Below are 22,442 nucleotides of genomic sequence, written 5' to 3'. Positions count from 1 at the left end.
TCACATAAATCTTCAAACCTAGAGATATGAGTTGTTACCTATGAGTTGGTTGTGCATTGATTGCACGTAAACGCATCAGTAACTTGATGTTATAAAACGTGCCTTTGTGTACAATTCAACAATAGTAGAACAAGCATATGAGTCAAAGTTTATCTGTTCCTTCTAGAAATAGAAGCGATATCTGGGCCCCTCGATGATTTTGTTGTGACCTATGTACCGGCCGGTCAGAACTAAATTGATGTGTTCGATTAAGTTCTTTGTCAAACAAATCGGAAATCGGGAAACAAACTGCTGGACAATAAGTACGACGTTGTTCCATGTATTTGTCCGGCTGATATCATGAGAACAGAGGATTATATGATCACTTATCTAAAATGGCACTTCATAGTTCAACAGAGTTTTCGAGAGCTACGATTGCTGGTTGGTTCCTGAAGTAACATACGCAAATATAGTTATTAGATTTATCCAAGTTGGAGTCTGTTGGATAAGGTGTCTAAGTCCATAACTTATTTGGTATATACTTGACCCGACCCGGCATGGTCCATTTGGGTTGCATTTCATCCAAACTATTTATGGATAATTTTATGAGAGTTATACATATATGATTATTAATATATTATAAGTTATAATATAGTAATATGAAGTCATGTTATTTAATTAGTCTTAGTCTTAAATTAATTATGAATTAATTTAGAGATTAAAAGGAATACTAATTAGATTATGGGCTATTGGTTTTATATGGTGTAGGCTAACACTCATTTGTTAATGGGCTAGGCTTATATGGAAGTCCATGGATGATCCATGGAGCTTTTAACCCATGGATCCTTGGAAAAGGAAAGGTCATGGGTTATTAGGGTTTCACCCTAATCATGCACACTATATAAGCATGCTTATGTTGCATGAAATAGCCACTAGTGACACTAGTGTGTGTGCTTTGTGTGTGGCCGAAAGTTACAAGTGTGTGTACACTCTCTCAAAGTTTTCCAAGAGTTTGTGGTGATTTGTGATTCCATTTGAGTCATTCACACTATTGGTGCTTGGCCCTCAAACTCCTTAGGAATTGAACTCATCATCAAAAGGTATGTAATCTCATCTAATTCTTTTATGTTTAAAAGTACCCCATGCCATGTTAGATAGGTTATGAACCTTGGAAAATTATTATTTTGCATGTATTTAGACAAACATAGATCCAAGGTTTATTAGGGTTGCATGCACACTTAGGAAGTGTTAGATTGCTCAAAACCCAACAGTAACTTCATGACATCTCTTGTCACTTTGGCATATCATGTCCTTTTTCAGGAGTTCGATTCCTTTGTAAGGAGATTCATTCATTTCTCAGATGATCTATTCCATTATTACATGCTATATGGATCTCAAGTGCTCCATTGAGTTCCAAGTGCTCCATTGAACTCAAATGTTTCATGTGAATGCTCCAAATGCTCAAGTTACATTTAATACGTTTGTTATTAAAAGTGACATATTTTGTTCAAAAACACTATTAAAATGATATGTGATCATGTCCACTCAAAAAACAATATCAAAGTTGTAACAGTCGACTATGGTAAGTTTCGCATTTAACCCTTGTTAATCAAAAACTTTGCATTTTGGTCCTTAAGCTACTACGCGGGGCGTACTATGTGGTACGCTTAGTGTACTAGCCTGACATCATGATCACGGATCCTATCCACGTATGTTGGGCGTACATGGAATATGCATGGTGTACGTGAGCTTGAGTGAAACACTAATTTTTAGGGTTTGCACCATATTTAAACCTTATGATAGCCTCATTTTGTCATGTTTAGCTAGCCTCCACCTTCCTTTGTCCTGAAATCGAAACCATAGTGTGGTTTTGAGAGTTTTGAGACTTAAAGAGTGTTTGTTGGTGGTTTGTAAAGGAGAAGAAGAAGAAGAAGAAGAAGAAGAAGACAATTTGCAGTGGTGTCTTGAGCTTGAAGATCTGGGGATAACTCATCATTTGCAAGCTTTTGATGTGAAAATATCACACCTTTATGATACATGATGCTAGATCTAGTTATGTTGTTATTGTAACGACCCGTTTCCGGTATGATGATTCCTTGGTATTTATTTTGAAGTTTTGTTAAAGGGACTCGGCGAGTTCATAGCCTGACTCGCCGAGTAGGGGCGGGATTTCGAGCACGTGTTAGTTGGCGACTCGGCGAGTCCATATTTTGGACTCGGCGAGTCTGTCCGTCTGGGAGAAACCCTAAATCCCCGGGTTGCCCACTATTTAAGCCACCTTATAGCCCCCAACCTCGCCTCCTTCACCCTCAAAAGCTGTGAGAAAACCCTAATTCGTTCTTGAGTGATTTTAAGTGATTTTGTGTACATTTGTGAAGGCTTGAAGAAGGAGAAGAAGAAAGGAGCAAGGAGAAGAGTTGTAGAGCAGAGATTCAAGGGAAAAGCAAGAGCTCTTTGAGGTATTCTTCAGATTTCCTTCCCTTTTATGTTTTTAAAACCCTTTCTAGATCTTGTTAATGCCTTTCTCAAGCCTTATGTTGTTATGGAAGCTCTATTATGCCGAGATATCCTTAGATCTGTTCATTTAGGAGTTGTAGAACTCAGATCTACTGCCTTTATGGAGCTATTTTGCATATTAACCCTAGATCTACCCCTTTTAAGCATCTTTTAGCCTTTATTCCCTTGTTCATGTGTTTGTACACGTAAAGTTGGAAACTTTACGTGGTAAATCAGCTTATTGGACTCAGATCTATCATTTGTATGTATTGGATTCGAGCAGAATCGAGTGGGGAATAGTTGCATGGCGGTGACTCGGCGAGTCGAGTCGCGAGTCCCCGATTTCTTCCTTTTGCGCGGTGTCGAGTGGGACCAGTGAGTAGTGGAGTGGACTCAGCGAGTTTGAGGGTAGACTCAGTAATGGAGGGACTCGGCGAGTTGTTCATACAACTCGGCGAGTCCAAGGCAATCTCCTTAGACTCAAGAACAACTCGTCGAGTTGTTCATATGACTCGGCGAGTCGGATGAAGATTGTCTGAGTTCTTGGATCGAGAGGGTACTCGTCGAGTCGATGCCATACTCGACGAGTAGCAGCGAGTAGGGTCGAGGAGTGAGAATAGGGACTCGGTGAGTTGGCGGCCCAACTCGGCGAGTCAGGTCAACTGAGAGTTGACTTTGACCGAGAGTTGACTTTGACCGAGAGTTGACCTTGACCGAGAGTTGACTTTGACCAAGGGTAAAAGAGTCATTTTACCCAGTTCAGTGTTTAGTATTTGATTGAGTGTGTTTATGAACTTGTAGCCGGGGAGATACCGGAGCAGTAGCAGTTAGCTTCCAGAGCCATACACTCAGCAGCCAGTTCACGAGGTGAGTTTCCTTTCAGTAGGAGCGGGTCTACGGCCACAATGCCGGCCCGTGTAATTACCAGTAGTTCCGGACTTTGGTCTGATGCAGTAGTTAGAGTGCTTGATGTCTTTGTGATACAAGCATGTTTGTGTTATGTGTTCCGGACTCTGTTCCGATGCAGTATGCAGTTTATGTGTTTATAATAGTTGTTATGTTTTATGCTATGCCATGATCAGTCAGTTCCGGACTTCGGTCCGATGCAGTCAGTTCCGGACTTCGGTCCGATGCAGTCAGTTCCGGACTTCGGTCCGATGCAGTTAGTTTCGGACTCTGGTCCGATGCAGGGGACAAGGTCCCAGACAGTTCCGGACTTCGGTCCGATGCAGCTAGTTCCAGACTTTGGTCTGATGCAGTGGGAAAGGCCCAGTATGTGCTTTATATATGTATTGTATGGTATGTGGTAGTTTGGGGGAGCTCACTAAGCTTTGTGCTTACAGTTTCAGTTTTGGTTTCAGGTACTTCCGCAAGCAGAGGGAAGAGCTCGGGATGATGGCATCGCACACACCATAGCTTCAGCTTTTATCCTGGGAGTTGATTTAATTTCTTTGATTTTGATATGACATAGATATGATACAGTTTTTCCGCATAGTGCTTTTATCATGTTTGGGATACATCACGTATGGTTTTATGATATGACACTCAGATTATAGTTTTTGGTTATATTGAAAAATGAAATTTTTGGGTCGTATTTTTGGGTTGTTACAAGTTGGTATCAGAGCCCTGGTTTGAGGGATTCGGATACACTTCCGGGTGTATCTGAACTCAAACTAAGGGGAAATAAAAAGATTTTTAAAAAGGAAAATGTTTTCTAAAAGAATTTTGAAAGCACTTTGAAAGAAAGAAATTTTTAAACAAGATAAGGGTGTGGTGCATGTGATCAGCTGAGCTCAAGTAAGTACTCCCAAATTACCAATACAAGTTTTATTATTAAGATTAATTGTTCTAGTTTCAGTAGAACAACATGCTAGTATAGGACTAAGGATCTAGGAGGATGCCTTATGTGCCTGCTATATGTGTTACAGCTTTATGAGAATTGCATGTTAGTATTGAGTAGACAGCAGTAGGATAGCCTGTATAGGTTATGCCTGATAATATGAGCTTAGCATTGTATGCTAGTACAGTTTCTCGTTATGAGAATAGTTTTGCCTGAGTATGTTTCCTGTATCCGAATGTTGCTTGCTTCGTGCTATGTGGGGTTCTGAGTGATGGGAGTTAGCCATTAGGTGAACACGTCACACCACATGTGATCAGGGTTGAATAATCCCAGAGTGCTGGAACTGGCCCTATTGCGCAGCTCTTGTTTGAGTCCAACCGTTATAGGGTCGGGTCTTTTACTTGAAGGATTATCTGATCCTCGTCACATGTGATGGTGTTCAGGTGGTGGCTAATTAGCATTATAAGGATACCTTCAGCAGTTGAGGACTAGTTGAGTTGAGTCTGAGGTTTCCCTAGGGAAAGCCTAGGATGAGAGTAGCAGAGATCAGTAGTAGTAGAAGTGACTTGGTGGAGTCAAGGCAGTTCTTGAAGAAAGTATGGATATATGTGGAAGGTAGTATGGGCCCGTACTACTGAAAGCAGAGGATCCGTACTCGAATCAAGAAAGGCTGAGACAAGACCAGGGAGCTAGTTGTAGTATCAATGATCCCTTGTGATATTTCAGTTTCTGATGTAGTTGTGATGTGTTTCAGAATGGTGGTTTTGCGTTCGAGACCAGCAGCCGACAGTGGAGGTGCCGGGGAGGGATCAGGTTCAGGCTCGGGGGATGAGCGCATGGATGAGCAGACCCGAGAGTTTCTTTCTTCGGAGATTACGCACATCATTATAGAGCAGACTCCTGTGATCTTCGGTTCGATCAAGGAGGGGATTCTAGAGCTGATGGATGAGAGATTGGGCAACTTCCGTGCCGAGATGGCGGCCATGATGGGGTCGCGCACCCTTACTTTCAGGGAGTTCAGGGCATGTGGAGCTCCGAACTATCATGGGGCGCGAGACCCCATAGCGAGTACCAGATGGTTGGCGGATGTGGCCAACGCTTTCCGCACTAGCAGATGTCCCGAGGAGGACAAGGTCAGATTGGCGTCCTGTCTTCTGAAGGACAGGGCACGAGATTGGTGGGAGGAGGTCGGACATGCCATTGGGGATGATGCAGCATTGGACGCCATGACTTGGGCTGATTTCTCTACCAGGTTCAGGGCGGAGTTTGCACCGGTCATTGAGGTGCAGCAGTTAGCTAGGGAGTTTCAGGACCTCACCCAGACTACAGAGACAGTGGCGGAGATCACCGCCAAGTTCAGGGAGAGGGCTCTTCTCGTTCCTCAGTACGTAGCTGATGAGGAAATGAAGAAGGCCCGTTATCATGAGATGTTGCGGAGCGATATCCGCCAGTTTGTGAGCCGGTCCAGCTGTAAAACGCTGGAAGATATGATTGCTAGGGCTCGGGAGAGGGAGATTGATCTCGAGATGGAGAAGAAGAGGAAACCGGAGGCGGTTTCGGGTACGGGCGGTTCGGGCAAAAAGCCCAAGGTTTCAGATCACAGATTTAGGAGTCAGCAGAGCCACGGTCGATGTGGCAAGTGTGGGAGATTGCACGAGGGAGCGTGCAAAGCAGGGAGTTCCGGCTGCTACAAGTGCGGTCGGATTGGGAATTTGAGTAGGGATTATACGGCCCCTGCTACTGCTGTTGCAGCATCAGATCTGATTTTCTTTCAGTGCAATCAGAGGGGACATAAAAAGTCCCAGTGTCCGGGTTTAGCTGCAGCAGGGAAGGTGGCTGCACCTGCCCCTGCTACCTTGAGGATTACAGATGGCCGGCAGGGCCGAGCTGATGCGCCAGTGGCGAAGAGTAGGGCGTTTCAGATGACAGCAGAGGAGGCACGAGCGACTCCTGATGTGGTGACGGGTATGTATCTTCCCTTTATCTCTTTATTATTATTGATTGAATATTGCTTATGATTGTATGTTTTATTCAGGGTCGTTCTCTGTGAACGGCATTTCTGCTATGGTATTATTCGATTCGGGGGCTACCCGATCATTCGTATCGCTTGCGTTTAGCAAGAGATTTAGTAGAGCTCCAGGGGAGCTGGATTGTCCATTAGAGGTTGAGATAGCAGATGATAGGACCGTGAGGGTCGGCAGAGTGCATAGAGGGTGTTCTCTTCAGTTATTTGATGAGCAGTTTTCAGTGGATCTGGTACCTATTCCCCTGCGAGGGAATAAGGTTATTGTGGGCATGGATTGGCTAAGCCCCAATGGGGCGGTGATTGATTGTGAGCTTCAGCTAGTGAGGGTTCGCACTCCCAGTGGGGGAGAGTTAGTGATTCAGGGCGAGAGGCCACAGCGAGGACCGGCCTTTTGTTCCGCCGCAAGGGCGAGGCGCTATGTTCAGCAGGGTTGCGCCGGTTTTGTAGCTTACGTCTTGGATACCCGGGAGAAGGGCAAGATGACAGTTGATGATGTTCCTATTTTTCGAGACTACCCGGACGTGTTTCCCGAGGATTTGCCAGGGATACCTCCTGAGAGACAGGTTGAGTTCAGGATCGACCTAATTCCTGGTGCAGCTCCGATAGCCAAGGCACCGTATCGACTAGCTCCCCCTGAGATGCAGGAGTTGTCTACACAGCTGCATGAGCTGTTAGACAAGGGTTTCATTCGGCCGAGCAGTTCGCCTTGGGGAGCGTCGATCCTGTTTGTGAGGAAGAAGGATGGGTCGCATCGTATGTGTATAGATTATCGGGAGTTGAATAAGGTAACGGTGAAGAACCGTTACCCACTTCCGAGGATAGATGATTTGTTTGATCAGCTTCAGGGAGCGTCTTGGTTCTCCAAGATCGATCTACGCTCCGGTTATCATCAGATGAGGGTTAGAGATGAGGATGTACAGAAGACTGCTTTCAGGACCAGGTATGGTCATTATGAGTTTGTGGTGATGCCATTTGGGCTCACCAATGCTCCAGCCGCGTTCATGGATCTCATGAACCGCGTGTGCAGGCCGATGCTGGATCGGTTAGTGATAGTATTCATCGATGATATCTTGGTATATTCCAAGACGCAGGAGCAGCATGAGGAGCACCTGCGGGAGGTGCTGGAGGTTTTGAGGAGGGAGAGACTTTTCGCAAAGTTCTCCAAATGTGAGTTCTGGTTGCGCGAGGTGCAGTTTCTTGGTCACCTCGTCAACCAGAAGGGTATTTTGGTGGATCCGGCCAAGATAGAGACCGTGATGCAGTGGGAGGTCCCGAAGTCTCCATCTGAGATTCGGAGCTTCCTAGGGTTGGCAGGGTATTATCGGAGATTTATTCAGGACTTCTCCAAGATAGCAGTGCCACTCACCCGACTGACCAAGAAGTCGGTGGTATTTCGTTGGGGGCCTGAGCAGCAGGCAGCGTTCGAGACCCTCAGACAGAGATTGTGCGAGGCTCCGATCCTTACCTTGCCAGAGGGAGTAGAGGACTTCGTAGTCTACTGTGATGCCTCGATCACAGGTATGGGAGCAGTATTGATGCAGCGAGGCCATGTGATAGCCTATGCCTCGAGACAGTTGAAGCCTCACGAGGCTAATTATCCTACCCATGATTTGGAACTGGGGGCGGTTGTGTTTGCCCTCAAGATTTGGAGGCATTACCTTTATGGGGTCCGTTGTACTATTTACACGGATCACAAGAGTTTGAGGTACCTTATGGATCAGCCGAGTCTGAACATGAGGCAGAGGAGGTGGTTGGATGTGCTAAAGGATTATGATTGTGAGATCCTTTACCACCCAGGGAAGGCCAACGTGGTGGCCGATGCCCTAAGCCGCAAAGTGTCGGCGGCCCCTATCAGAGATCTGTGTTTGAGAATGACAGTGATCACTCCGTTGTTGGAGTGGATCAAGGAGGCTCAGGTGGAGGGCCTCAAGGAGGAGAGACAGAAGTGTGAGAGGATCGTGGGCCGAGTAGCCTCGTTTGATTATGATAGTCGGGGATTGCTGACGCTTCACGGGAGGGTATGGGTACCGTACTGGGGTGGAGTACGGCAAGTGTTGATGGATGAGGCTCATAAGTCTCGGTTTTCTATTCACCCAGGGGCGACGAAGATGTATCGAGATCTTCGACCTGATTATTGGTGGCCCTGCATGAAGCGGGACGTCGCCTGGTACGTTAAGAGATGCCTGACCTGCCGGAAGGTCAAGGCGGAGCACCAGAGACCTCACGGCAAGATGCAGCCGTTAGACATTCCCGTGTGGAAATGGGAGGACATCACCATGGATTTTGTCACCAAGCTCCCCAGGACCGCACGAGGAGTGGATTCGATATGGGTAGTAGTGGATCGGTTGACGAAGAGTGCCCATTTTATCCCGATCCAGGAGAGTATATCGGCGGAGAAGTTAGCCGATATCTATGTGCGAGAGATTGTGGCACGTCATGGAGTGCCGGTATCGGTGGTGTCAGACCGAGATGTCCGTTTCACATCCAGATTCTGGAAGCGGTTTCACGACGAGATGGGTACTCGTCTCCATTTCAGCACCGCTTTCCACCCTCAGACGGACGGGCAGAGCGAGAGGACGATTCAGACTCTCGAGGACATGCTTAGGGCATGTGTTCTAGATTTCGGTGGCAGTTGGGATACGTATCTTCCGTTAGCGGAATTCTCGTATAACAACAGTTATCATGCGAGCATTGACCGACCTCCTTTTGAGATGTTGTATGGGAGGAAGTGTAAGACCCCGATTTGTTGGGGCGAGGTCGGTCAGCGAGTCATCGGGAGCACAGAAGTGGTGCTCAAGACGACTGAGTTGATCCAGCAGGTCCGTAGCAGACTGCAGACTGCGCAGAGTCGGCAGAGGAGCTACGCCGACAGGAGGCGTTCGGACTTGGAGTTCCAGGTGGGAGATATGGTCCTTCTGAAGGTCTCACCTTGGAAGGGTGTCATCAGATTCCGGAAGAGGGGCAAGTTGGGCGCCAGATTTATTGGTCCTTTCAGGGTTTTGGCTCGGGTGGGTCGGGTTGCTTATCGGTTAGATCTTCCTGAGGAGCTTAGTCAGATCCACAACACTTTCCATGTGTCTCAGTTGAGGAAGTGTTTGGTTGATGAATCGGCAGTCGTTCCCCTAGAGGATATTCAGGTTGATAGCAGCCTGAATTATATTGAGAGGTCGGTCGCGATTCTAGACCGGAAGACCAAGACCTTGAGGAACAAGGAAATTCAGTTAGTAAAGGTGCAATGGCAGCACCGGAAGGGATCGGAATGGACGTGGGAGGCTGAGGAGGAGATGAGAGAGAACTACCCAGAGATATTTGCAGATTCAGCCATAGCAGACTTCGAGGACGAAGTCTGAGATAAGTGGGGGAGAATTGTAACGACCCGTTTCCGGTATGATGATTCCTTGGTATTTATTTTGAAGTTTTGTTAAAGGGACTCGGCGAGTTCATAGCCTGACTCGCCGAGTAGGGGCGGGATTTCGAGCACGTGTTAGTTGGCAACTCGGCGAGTCTGTCCGTCTGGGAGAAACCCTAAATCCCCGGGTTGCCCACTATTTAAGCCACCTTATAGCCCCCAACCTCGCCTCCTTCACCCTCAAAAGCTGTGAGAAAACCCTAATTCGTTCTTGAGTGATTTTAAGTGATTTTGTGTACATTTGTGAAGGCTTGAAGAAGGAGAAGAAGAAAGGAGCAAAGAGAAGAGTTGTAGAGCAGAGATTCAAGGGAAAAGCAAGAGCTCTTTGAGGTATTCTTCAGATTTCCTTCCCTTTTATGTTTTTAAAACCCTTTCTAGATCTTGTTAATGCCTTTCTCAAGCCTTATGTTGTTATGGAAGCTCTATTATGCCGAGATATCCTTAGATCTGTTCATTTAGGAGTTGTAGAACCCAGATCTACTGCCTTTATGGAGCTATTTTGCATATTAACCCTAGATCTACCCCTTTTAAGCATCTTTTAGCCTTTATTCCCTTGTTCATGTGTTTGTACACGTAAAGTTGGAAACTTTACGTGGTAAATCAGCTTATTGGACTCAGATCTATCATTTGTATGTATTGGATTCGAGCAGAATCGAGTGTGGAATAGTTGCATGGCGGTGACTCGGCGAGTCGGAAGAACGACTCGGCGAGTCGAGTCGCGAGTCCCCGATTTCTTCCTTTTGCGCGGTGTCGAGTGGGACCAGTGAGTAGTGGAGTGGACTCAGCGAGTTTGAGGGTAGACTCAGTAATGGAGGGACTCGGCGAGTTGTTCATACAACTCGGCGAGTCCAAGGCAATCTCCTTAGACTCAAGAACAACTCGTCGAGTTGTTCATATGACTCGGCGAGTCGGATGAAGATTGTCTGAGTTCTTGGATCGAGAGGGTACTCGTCGAGTCGATGCCATACTCGACGAGTAGCAGCGAGTAGGGTCGAGGAGTGAGAATAGGGACTCGGCGAGTTGGCGGCCCAACTCGGCGAGTCAGGTCAACTGAGAGTTGACTTTGACCGAGAGTTGACCTTGACCGAGAGTTGACTTTGACCAAGGGTAAAAGAGTCATTTTACCCAGTTCAGTGTTTAGTATTTGATTGAGTGTGTTTATGAACTTGTAGCCGGGGAGATACCGGAGCAGTAGCAGTTAGGTTCCAGAGCCATACACTCAGCAGCCAGTTCACGAGGTGAGTTTCCTTTCAGTATGAGCGGGTCTACGGCCACAATGCCGGCCCGTGTAATTATCAGTAGTTCCGGACTTTGGTCTGATGCAGTAGTTAGAGTGCTTGATGTCTTTGTGATACAAGCATGTTTGTGTTATGTGTTCCGGACTCTGTTCCGATGCAGTATGCAGTTTATGTGTTTATAATAGTTGTTATGTTTTATGCTATGCCATGATCAGTCAGTTCCGGACTTCGGTCCGATGCAGTCAGTTCCGGACTTCGGTCCGATGCAGTCAGTTCCGGACTTCGGTCCGATGCAGTTAGTTTCGGACTCTGGTCCGATGCAGGGGACAAGGTCCCAGACAGTTCCGGACTTCGGTCCGATGCAGCTAGTTCCAGACTTTGGTCTGATGCAGTGGGCAAGGCCCAGTATGTGCTTTATATATGTATTGTATGGTATGTGGTAGTTTGGGGGAGCTCACTAAGCTTCGTGCTTACAGTTTCAGTTTTGGTTTCAGGTACTTCCGCAAGCAGAGGGAAGAGCTCGGGATGATGGCATCGCACACACCATAGCTTCAGCTTTTATCCTGGGAGTTGATTTAATTTCTTTGATTTTGGTATGACATAGATATGATACAGTTTTTCCGCATAGTGCTTTTATCATGTTTGGGATACATCACGTATGGTTTTATGATATGACACTCAGATTATAGTTTTTGGTTATATTGAAAAATGAAATTTTTGGGTCGTATTTTTGGGTTGTTACAGTTATTTTATGCATTTTGAGTCCTTGGAGTGATTGATGAGCTTCTTGACTCACTCCAGAAGTATTGGTGTTAGATCTAGGCTTCTTTTGGTCCCCTTGTTCATAAAAATGCAAGCTTTATGGTGTATCTTGAACCATGCATGTGTTAAGACCTTTGTTAAGCTATATTTGAGCTCTTGAGCCCCATTAAGCCACACATATGTGTAAAGTTGCCAACCTTACGTGATAAGTTGTCTTATAGAATCAGATCTAAGAGTTTGGCTTGAAGTCTCAATGGATTAAGTGCTTAATGAAGTAGGTTGGATAACCGAGGAGTACGTTGGGCATACCAAGCTGGTATGATGCGAGTACTGGCCCTAAAGGGTGTACGCTAAGCGTACGAACTAAGTACGCCCCTACGTACTCGGTAGATGGGCTTCAGATTTGGGCTTCTCGATTGTGGGCCCATGTTTGGACCTTAGGAGATTAGAATCTTGTTTGGCCATCAGATTTCTATCTTTGGGCTGATGTTATTATATTGGGTTCTTTTGGTTGAAGGACCACGAAGGGATTTGGGCCTAATTTGGAAGATTAGGCCATAATTGGGATTTGGGTGACCATTTGGAATTAGGCCTTTGAGTAGTTGGTTTGGGCCTTGGTCTTGGGCCAAGTTAGGTAAAGAGTAAAATGGTCTTTTACCCTATTTTAGTCTCTTAGTTATGGGTTGGAATCCAATTATTAATTGGATGTTATTTTATGATGATAGTGCAAGGATTTTATCGGACCACCAGACAGATTTATCTGAGTGGCTTAGTAGCTTGAGGTGAGTTTCATCACTGTGTTTAGCGGGTCGAAGGCACCAATGCCGACCTATGGTTTATTATGTTAGGATGCTAGATGTTTGTGTGACTTTTGCATGTGTATGTATTGATATGTATACCGAGCGGGGTTCGATGTCGGGCGAGGCTCGATGACTGCATTGTATGCTATTGTCTTTGTGATTATCGCATGTGTTAGTATGATTATATGTTTATATGTGTACCAGACGAGGCCTAATGATTGATAGATCTGTAAAACGAGTGGGGCTCGATGCGGGGCGGGGCCCGAGGCCGGGTGGGACTCGATGTCGGGCGAGGCTTGATGAAGGGCGGGGCCCAGTATGTGTTTATTATGTATGGTATGTTGTATTTTGAGGAACTCATTAAGTTTTGTGCTTATGGTTTTTAGTTTATGTTTCAGGTACTTCTGATTAGAAATGGAAGAGTCTGGGACGACTGCAAAGCACACACCACCTCATTCCGCATTTTGTGATTTACTCTGATATTTTATGATGTAGTGATACATTTTGATCCATCTTGGTTGTATTACAATGTTTTAGATTACTCTTTTATGAATTTTAAAATAAAAATTTTGGGTCTTATTTTTGGAACGTTACAAAAGTTGTCGTTTTTGTTAAGAAAAACACTAGTAAACGACACATTTCGAAATAAAAAAACATTTTTCACGTTAATTCATTTGAGTATTAGCCGGATAATAGCAATTGATTATTGTGATTAGGAGTGAGGAAATGTTCTCACCACACATTTACTACATTATTCATGAAAAAATCGATTGGTTAGACCTTTTACTTCAAATATTTCTTACCAGCTACATATGGGCATCTAACTATTCAAAATTTATAATTACATCTAGCTCATCACAAAAAAACAAACAAAAAAAAAATTAAAAAAAAAAAAAATTCTAGAACGAGTTTAAAGCTAAAACACATAAATTTATAAAATTTATTTACAAGTTTTACCAGATTGAAATATGATACTTTTCCAGTGACTTAAAGAACAGAATATTGTAAAATAGAATGAAGAATAAATTATATTACGGAAATTCAGTTGGAATACACTTGGTTGATGAATAATTAGAGTAATAGTAGTGTATGTCTTTTTCAAAATTTAATCATTTTGGATTGAATTTCTTAGACATGAGGATAGCTTGATAAATTGAATTTATTGTATGATTCTGTTAGTAAGGATTAACATATGTATTTTTTTTTTTTTGTAATGGCAAAAATGATCCTTGATTTGAAAGATAACATAGTTTTGATTTTTTTTTTTTAATTTTTATAATTTGTTTCATGTGTTTTTATTTATTGTTTTTATTTATTACATACAATTAATCATGAAAATAATAATAATATACGGCATAGAAAAAAGTAATTCCACCTTCTCATATCATATACTTTTCTTATATGTTGATACATCATATATTGATTCTTTTATGGGTAAATGGTGTACGTTTCGAATCAAATATATCATTTTAAATCTTTAATAGTGTTTTTTAGACAAAATATGTTATTTTATTAATTGTAAATTGTATATAAAAAATATCAAATGTTTACACAAAGTATAGTTTTTATCCTTTCAAGTTATTAAAATAACGTCTAAATTAACTTGTATTTAAATGTAAATAATTTGTCCATTGTTAGGCAACCCTGTCAACTTAACCCAAACTGGCTAGACAATCTATATTGATTCTATCATTAAGACAAAATTTAGTCAACTGCTTACTCGACATGGCAACTTAAGTGTAGTAGTCTTAAACATCATCAATGTTCAATCCTAACAATCTCCCTACATAGATGATGTCAAAACTAACTATAAAATCTACAAAATAAAGATTACTATATTAATGTCTCTTAATAGAGATCTTTTTTTATATTTCAAATTTTCTTATTACATTAAGAGCAAAAGAAAAATACATTAAAAACATATTTTAACCAAAACTGTTCAAGGTCTTGATACTCTTGTACATAATATTTTAATAAAAAATCAAAATATAAGTTTTGATCATATCACAACAACTAAAAGCCCATATATCTTGTCTATAACATGTCAAATCATGGTTCTAAAAAACGTGTCATAGCGCACCTTAAGGCGTGTCATGGCACGAAGCGTGGTGTAACCGTTACGAAAACGGCTAAATCGGGTTTGATAAGTGTGACACCTAAATAACATGTCAATGCGCGCCTTATCACATTATGGCACAAGTTTTTTCAAGGCGCGTTTTGTTTTTGTTTTTTTAATTTGACCTAAAATAATTGAGTTTTTGTTAACTTTGTATATTAAATATTAATATAACACTTCTAAAAACTTGATATATTTGATAAAATTCAATAATTATATGATTTATCTTATTTAATGTATATAAAATAGTCATGTCTTGAAAAAATGTCATGGCGAGCCAAGGCTCGCTGTCACACCCCCAAACCAGAATGGTGAAAACGTTCGGGGGCGTAGGACGTCATGTTCAATATCATAACAATGCATAATAGTAAAACAAGCAACAATATCATCCATTGCATTAATAATATAATTAATACAAGTATGTTCTGAATGTATTTGCAAGACACCAAATTATATATATATATATATATATATATATATATATATATATATATATATATATATATATATATATATATCAAAAATAAAAGATGAGTCTGAAAGTGCTCCATCTTCTCAAAACTTGGTCATCTGTACCTGTCTACTGGTGACCTGAGAATACAAGTTATTTTGAAAGCGTAGATCAGCATTTAAGTTGGTGAGTTCATAAGTATTTTTGTGTCAAATGTTTGCATTAGTTTGATAAAAATGTTTGTAAGTGTTTTGATGTAAATGTTTGTATATTTCCTAGAAAGTCCTATATTTTCTACTAAAAGTAGTCTTTTACCAAGACTCAACTGTTTTGTATGTTTGTTTATCTTTAAAATTTGATGTAATGTATGTTTGTACTTGTAATAGTATAAATGAATGTTTTCCCAAGTATATGACTATCATTACTAGAAAATAGTTTACATTATCTTTTATGTGAGAAGATCACTATATGAATGTAATGGGAAAATTAGGATGTATAGTAGTATTGTATAAAGTGACTACTGAAGTACTAACTACCTTAAAACTAATTTGTTTAATTAAGGTAAAATGTGATGAGGTTATAACCATGTTTCATTGACTGGTATAAAACACGACGTTCCAAAGACATCGAAATGGTATGACATTTGTCACTCGTAGACCTGCATGTCCCACTGCAGCTAATAGCAAGGTGTATGATGGTCAATCATGTATAGATCTATACACAAACTCACGCTCTCCCTCCAGGAGACTCTGGTTACAAAACGTGACACAACAGTATATTGTTATGCCATGAAGTAGTGACTCACGTTAATGTTATCTTGTTCTTGTATTATTATATTCCTTCTTGTTTTAGTTTATAATATGTTCATTTTTGTTCTTGTTATAGTATGTTCCTTCTTATTCTAGTTATAGTATGTTTGAACTGATTCATGTAAGTTTCATTGTTCTAGAAATAGTAAGTAGTAATCCTCTAAACCATACCTATTATAGTTTACTAGTATGATTGTTTGAATGTTACTGGTGTTTAGAAAAGACTCAATTACTTACCAAGCAACTAAGTTAAGTATAATCCTTAAAAATGGGTTTAATATTCATATATGTATTTAATAAGTATAACTATGATTTAGCCAACATTCGGACTAGTAATCCTACCCTAAGCCCACAACCAAATAAGGGACAGGAGTTAAGGTATCTAGCAATAGTCCTAAGTCCATTAAAGCATACTTATACGTAAATAGGTAAACGGATATGATTTGATATAAAAGAAGTTTATAAAAGCTTTAAAAAAAGAGTTTTCAATAAGTTTGAGTATAAGAAATCCTTTTGAATGTTGTTTTCACATGTAAATGATTAACACAATTTCATTGTGTTATACTTGTATCCCCCCCCCCCCCCCCCCCCTAAAATCATTTAAAAGTATTTAAAAGCGTAGTTGTGGGGGTATGAACTTACCTGTAGTGAGTGATTCAAATGAAAGATCGATATAGGATGCTAAGTATGCCAAGTGAAGTCTTGAGCACAAACGGATCCTATTAAGCATATAATGACACATATATGTATACAATTAGTGTATATAACAACTAATCATGTAAGGGAAACATCCTTAAGGACTAGGAAACACTTGCAATGAAGTGTTACAATCACATATGATTGATTGAAAGGAGTTCACGACCACACAAGGATGTGTTCACGGCCTTGGGAGGGTTCACGGCCATAGAACACATGATGTGTTCACGGCTCAAGCATGATCTTATGAAGGGTTTACGGCCAAAAGAGAGTTCACGGTCCTATCATGCATCTTTAAAGGGTTCACGGCTACATGAAGGGTTCACGGCCGTGAACTCTTGAAGATCTTGCATTTTGGTGCTTGTTTCATGTGAGGAACCAAGTGTTTCTAGGTATGAACAAGTAAGGGATGAGATACTTACTTTTTGGAAGCCTTTGGAGTGTTCTCGGTTGAAGAAAGTTGAGAGAGAATGGGGTGGATTCACAGATAGAATTGAATAAGTGAAGAAAATGAGCCATTTCATATATATATGGAGGATGTTCACGGTCATGAACTCCTTTTTGATTAAGTTTCCGGCTTGATTGCAACTCTAAGAACTCGAGTTAACACTTCCTAACACACAATCATTAAGTGTACTAGGCTTAAAAACTCTCAAATATACCCTTAACAAAGCAAAAAGGTAACAGAAACAAGTCTGACTTTTGATTGAATTGATTGATTTTACAAGATAGAAATTCTGGGTCGTCACACTCATAATGACTTAACTTTAACCTTGTTGTCAAACGTTATTTAGAACCTTTTGTCAAATACAACAAACCAATAAACCAAAACACTTTCTTTTTATTTTCGCTTTTACAAAACAATGGAAAAATTCCTTAAATGAAAGATAAATATACCACAATAATACGAAATAACCAAACCAGACGGGAATAAAAATCAAACTCACAAATAAGCAAGTGACTTGTAATAAACTAAATGATTAATGATACATAACTAGCTAAATGGATCTGTTTTCTAGAAGATATTTTCAAAAAACAAAAACCCAATATAGCTATGAGTCTATGACATAATCCAAGAAGGTGTGACAAAATGGTATCATCGGCCCCTTGATGCATAAAACACACAATATTTATCGCCATCTTATGATATTGCATCTTCTTGACTTCTTGTATCCAAAATATATAACCTCAATCAAAAGTAGTTATGTATTACATACACACCAATGTATTAATTACATTGTAACATTAAAAAAGAACATCTAAATCAACTAAGTACAAATTGTGGCCAATGAATCAAATCTATGCCTCTAGTGGCTGTAGCAGGCTATTAGTAGCTTCTTGTATGCCTGATTTTTCATTTTCAAGATGTTGCAGGAAATCCATGACCATGGGATCAGTCCATGGGCATCCTAAAGGAGCATCTTCACCTGCAACCCACCCTAAATGACCTCCTTTAGGTGTAACTATCAGCAAACAATTAGGGTTCATCTGAACAACATATACAACAACACCTGTTAATTAACATATGATGAACAACAAGTTTGCAACATCAACATGTTTTTTTTGTTTGTTTGTTTAATCGTACCTTTATATCTTCACGAGGTATTGCTCTATCAGGTGCTATTGGATCATTTCTTGCCTGTAAATCACACAAATCTTTTAAGTTCTTAGTATAGATCAAAGATCACATTTTTTTTCGATAAAAACGATAAAAGAAAATATCAGGATAAAAAGAAAGATTGCCTGTATGCAAAGCAAAGGTGTTTGAACGTTCTTTATGTGATCTGCGCTGCATGACTTCTGCAAATACTCATCCACTGACTTGAACCCAAACGAAACTGCATGGTGTTCAAGGGATTTAAAACGAAAAACTCATAAAGGGTAAAATGGGTAATTCAACATTTATATATGTATACTTCGAGTCAGTCCTTCATCATACTCCCGGATAGTTTCTGCATTTGCAGCCAAAGGGATATTGTAATCGCCTCCAATGTCTTCAAACAGAGGAAGATGCCTACAAAGAAAGACATAAAATCTCTAAACACATGAACACCAATTTATAAACATTCAAGAACAATAACGAAAGGATGGAACATGAAATATGAATACTTCTTTAAAATGCCACCCAAAGCCTTTCCAAGAGATCTGTTATAAATTCTGCTAAACCCTTGGCATATATCCTCATCCGACATAACCAAATTGAAAGGATTACACATGGAAACTGCACCAGAAAATCTCCTTGCACCAGACTCCTGCAATGTAAGAAGTAAGAACACACATTTTTTTTGTATTACAGTAGCTTCTTCGATCTGTAAATTCAAAGAAACAGAAATGGTAGAATGAATTTCTACCTTCCCCAAATATTGAACAAGAATGTTTGCTCCCATGGACCAACCAGTGCCGTATAAATTGGCTTTAGGGTACCTGGTAGTAATGTGTCCTACCACTTCATCAAGATCTCCCAAAAATGAAGCCGAATACATCTGCATAAGGATAAATGGGAATATAGAGTCCTTGTATAAATGGCGATAACCATTTTTCAATAGATCAAGTACTTCAAACTGTTCAAGTTCAACATAAACATAAACATGCCTGAGGTGTGGTAACAGGGCTATCAGCACAGCCACGGCTGTTGAATACCACCACGCGCCACCCTCTATTTCTTGCTCTCACCAGCATATGCCGTACATATGCATCTTGACTTCCTCCCGACAAACCAGGCTGCAAAATTAGTACTCAATGAATGGTGGGTTTGCATTTAGAAAGTTGAATTTGAAGAGGGGAAATGTGGACTGACGAGTAAGAGTAGGATAGGGGAGGTTTCCGGCAAGTTGCGGGTATCGCCGGAGACCCAATCGAGGGTGACAGTTCCGTCGTCTTGGGTCCTGAGGCACTCGCGCTTCAACTTCACATCGGGGATTTTTCGGAAGAAAGCGGCGAATATGGTCTCGAGGTGGCAGTTTGACCCGAATACCGGAAAGGAATTGTACGGACGGTCCAAATGAGTCTTGATAATTGGACAGAAGGAGTCACAAGCTCCGCCCAGAACTTCCAGCGACGGGTGATGGTCTTTGAATTGATCCGCCGTCGTTCCTGTAACAGCGACGGGAGTCGCCATGGTTGCAGGTAGTCGTCTAACGCGCGATTGCCGGAGCTTTAGAGAATTGGCGAATAGCGACTGGGTGATGAGATTTGGAGCTACTATCGCCATTATTGGAGGATTCCTAGAAATCATGTGTCCATCATAGCTCACGAAGTGACCAGACTTATCATATTATAATATACGGTATATGATAAACGTGGTACAAAATACAAACTTAAGTTATATTTGAACAGCCACATAAACCTTTTTCGTGTTTCCATAATAGATAATAGACAAAATGACTAGATTCATACCATAAAAGAATATAAGAAGACAAAATGTGTTGTAAAGAAAATATCTCATATCACTTCCTCGATGCTTTAGATTCATAACATAAATGTTTTTAATAACCAACATAAATATAATTTATATTCTTTCACAACCAATAAGAAATATAACAACACAAAATGTATCGTAAAGAAGATATATCATATCCCTTCCTCGATGTACTTTTTTTTCTCCTCTTCGGTCATAAACGCTGTAATAGGAAAGGATTTTCCAATCCCAACCGGAATCTTGAAATATATTTTGTGACTATTAGCATCTTCCATACTCATCTCAACAATAGGCACCCACATTAAGAGTTGTTTACTTTTGATCCCAGTCATTTTCTTCATCTTACATTTTTCAACGTACGCAGTCACCTCTGTATCATAACTGACACGTGTATTAGTCTGCTCAAAGAAGTGTTCGTACGGAGCCTTTAGCTTCATCCAAACAAACCCAGTCTCTCGAACCCGACCACATTCTTGGAGGTCTTTAAGTGGAAGAACGCCTCTAGGGAAACCAAGCTCCTTGAGGAGCTCGATTGAGTGACTGTAGCACTCTTCGGACCCATATACGATCTCGGCTCCGGCTCTCTGTGCTTCCATTTCCTCGAAGAAATTGGTATGAAGTTTTTTTCTTTTCTTTTGTGATGTTGTGAGCTTAGAGTTTTGGAGTGAAGAATGAAGGTTTAATATGCATATATAGTTTTGTTAGGAGAAAGGAGTAGATGAGCTACAAATGGAATCATTTTGAAACTTGAAAGGGTTGGTTCACCTAATTGGATGGATATGGCCTATTGCATCGATTTGGTTGGTCGTCTAACTGAAAAAAGAAATAATTAAAGTGGGGTGGCGTGGCTAGCTTGATTGCATCCAGTTATATATCATGTTGTAAACATTTTTATGCAGTTGACATCTATTTCTTTTAGGTAACAAAATATGTTTGTTTGTAAAGTTGAAAGAGCGAGCAATGTATGTTGAAGGAATGAGCAATTTGAAAGGACAAAAGTAATTACTATATAAAATGTTTGGTTGATAAACGTTGTTGTGGAAATTCCTAAGGAAGAAAAAAGTTTTAAACTTATTAATTATTTAAATAAAAAATATTTGACATGATGTAATATTATTAATTCAATCACATTTAGTTACTAAAAAATATTAGTAACGCAATTTTTTTTTCTAAAACGGCTTACACATATATGTGTAAGAAGGAAAATAAATAATAACAATGAGATTTAGAAATCACTATATAACAATTAAAATTCATAATAAAAGAAAGTTTGGTTAATGGGCTAACAAACTATTCGTTTTTCTTTTTTTTTTTTTTTTTTTTTTTTTTGCATTGTAAGTCGCTAAATTTTTAAATTTGGTATCGATTAACTATCAAGTTTTCATCCTCTTTTTTTTTCTCCGCCATACGTCAAAGAAGAGAAAACCGATGGGTGTGTGTTTTAAACAACATTAGGCTGCTGGAATTCATAGAATTTTTTTGGGCTCCTAAAATCAGCTTTACGGCTCATTTAAAGAAAAAGAAAGTGGGCTTTTCTGGACAGATTTGTCACTGTTATTCATGAATCCAGGTGCATCAAGGCATCAAGCAGACTTGGTAAAATCTAATATTATTTTAGATTAATTGTGTATTGTTTAAAACTATTGAACACATATATTCTTAGACACACATTAAATTTTGTAAATTAAACATTATGTTGTATATTTTCATACTGTTTTTAATTGCACATTAAACCTCAATTTATTTTTAAGCTCAGTAGGCAAATGATTTTAAAACTTGGATTAATCTTTAAAAAAAAAAACTTATATTTTGTGTTATTTCCAGATTAAACCTCAAATTTATTTTTTATTTGAAAAAGACCTCGTTTTTTCTTTTGCGAAAAGGCCCTCAACTTTGTATTTTTTTCAAAATAAACATTCAATCTTTTAAATGTTTCCAAATAAACCCTCAAATCTTTAGTTTTTCTCAAAAAACCCCTCATACTTTACAATTTTTTTGGAAAAAATGACAAAAAGGCCAAACCGAGAAAAAAAAAATACAAGGTTTTTTCAAGCAAAAAATAAATTTAAGGTTCAATCCGGAAAAAACACAAAATATAATAAGTTTATCAATCACGTCGGGATGCATGCAAAAACCCACGTAACGATAGTATTTAGGCAATGTGTTCAATCCCATATTATCGAAAGAGCCGATAATATTTCAATTTATCAATCACGTAAGGATGTGTGTTTAGACCGAATACTCGAATCAGAACTTGAACCTGAACTCGAACCAAACCGAATTAGGATTGAATAAGTTATCTGGTTCGGTTCTCGGGTATTTCGGTCTTGATTACCGGAATAATTGCTTAATCGGCTCTATAAAAACTAGACCGAATAATCTATTTGGTTCAATTCTCGGGT

At 40.3% G+C, this 22,442-nt stretch overlaps 2 protein-coding genes across 2 annotated transcripts; both read right to left on the bottom strand.

Moving 5' to 3' along the window:
* Window positions 1–17,786: 17,786 nt before the first annotated feature.
* On the bottom strand, window positions 17,787–19,900 carry LOC111918977 (embryogenesis-associated protein EMB8). Its single transcript, XM_023914591.3, has 8 exons — window positions 19,420–19,900; window positions 19,215–19,343; window positions 18,974–19,105; window positions 18,732–18,874; window positions 18,539–18,636; window positions 18,366–18,460; window positions 18,208–18,261; window positions 17,787–18,110 (listed from the first exon to the last, which is right to left on the bottom strand). The coding sequence occupies exons 1-8, from the start codon at window positions 19,855–19,857 to the stop codon at window positions 17,922–17,924; spliced, it is 1,278 nt and encodes a 425-aa protein (XP_023770359.1). The 5' UTR covers window positions 19,858–19,900; the 3' UTR covers window positions 17,787–17,921.
* Window positions 19,901–20,120: 220 nt separating this feature from the next.
* On the bottom strand, window positions 20,121–20,711 carry LOC111918987 (uncharacterized). Its single transcript, XM_023914600.3, has one exon. It carries the CDS (start codon window positions 20,634–20,636, stop codon window positions 20,193–20,195), a length of 444 nt encoding a protein of 147 aa, XP_023770368.1. The 5' UTR covers window positions 20,637–20,711; the 3' UTR covers window positions 20,121–20,192.
* Between the last annotated feature and the right edge of the window lie 1,731 nt (window positions 20,712–22,442).

The sequence above is a fragment of the Lactuca sativa genome, chromosome 3 (assembly GCF_002870075.4).
Source record: "Lactuca sativa cultivar Salinas chromosome 3, Lsat_Salinas_v11, whole genome shotgun sequence".
Classification (NCBI taxonomy): Eukaryota; Viridiplantae; Streptophyta; class Magnoliopsida; order Asterales; family Asteraceae; genus Lactuca; species Lactuca sativa.
This window is presented reverse-complemented; position numbering and strand designations above follow the sequence as displayed.

Excerpts from the sequence above, each read along its gene's own strand:
- LOC111918987 (XM_023914600.3), bottom strand. The coding sequence starts at position 20,636 with ATGGAAGCACAGAGAGCCGGAGCCGAGATCGTATATGGGTCCGAAGAG.
- LOC111918977 (XM_023914591.3), bottom strand. The coding sequence starts at position 19,857 with ATGATTTCTAGGAATCCTCCAATAATGGCGATAGTAGCTCCAAATCTC. Across the intron at positions 19,344-19,419 it reads CCCCTATCCTACTCTTACTC|CCTGGTTTGTCGGGAGGAAG; the intron begins GTCAGTCCACAT and ends CTAATTTTGCAG. Across the intron at positions 18,875-18,973 it reads TTGTTCAATATTTGGGGAAG|GAGTCTGGTGCAAGGAGATT; the intron begins GTAGAAATTCAT and ends CTTACATTGCAG.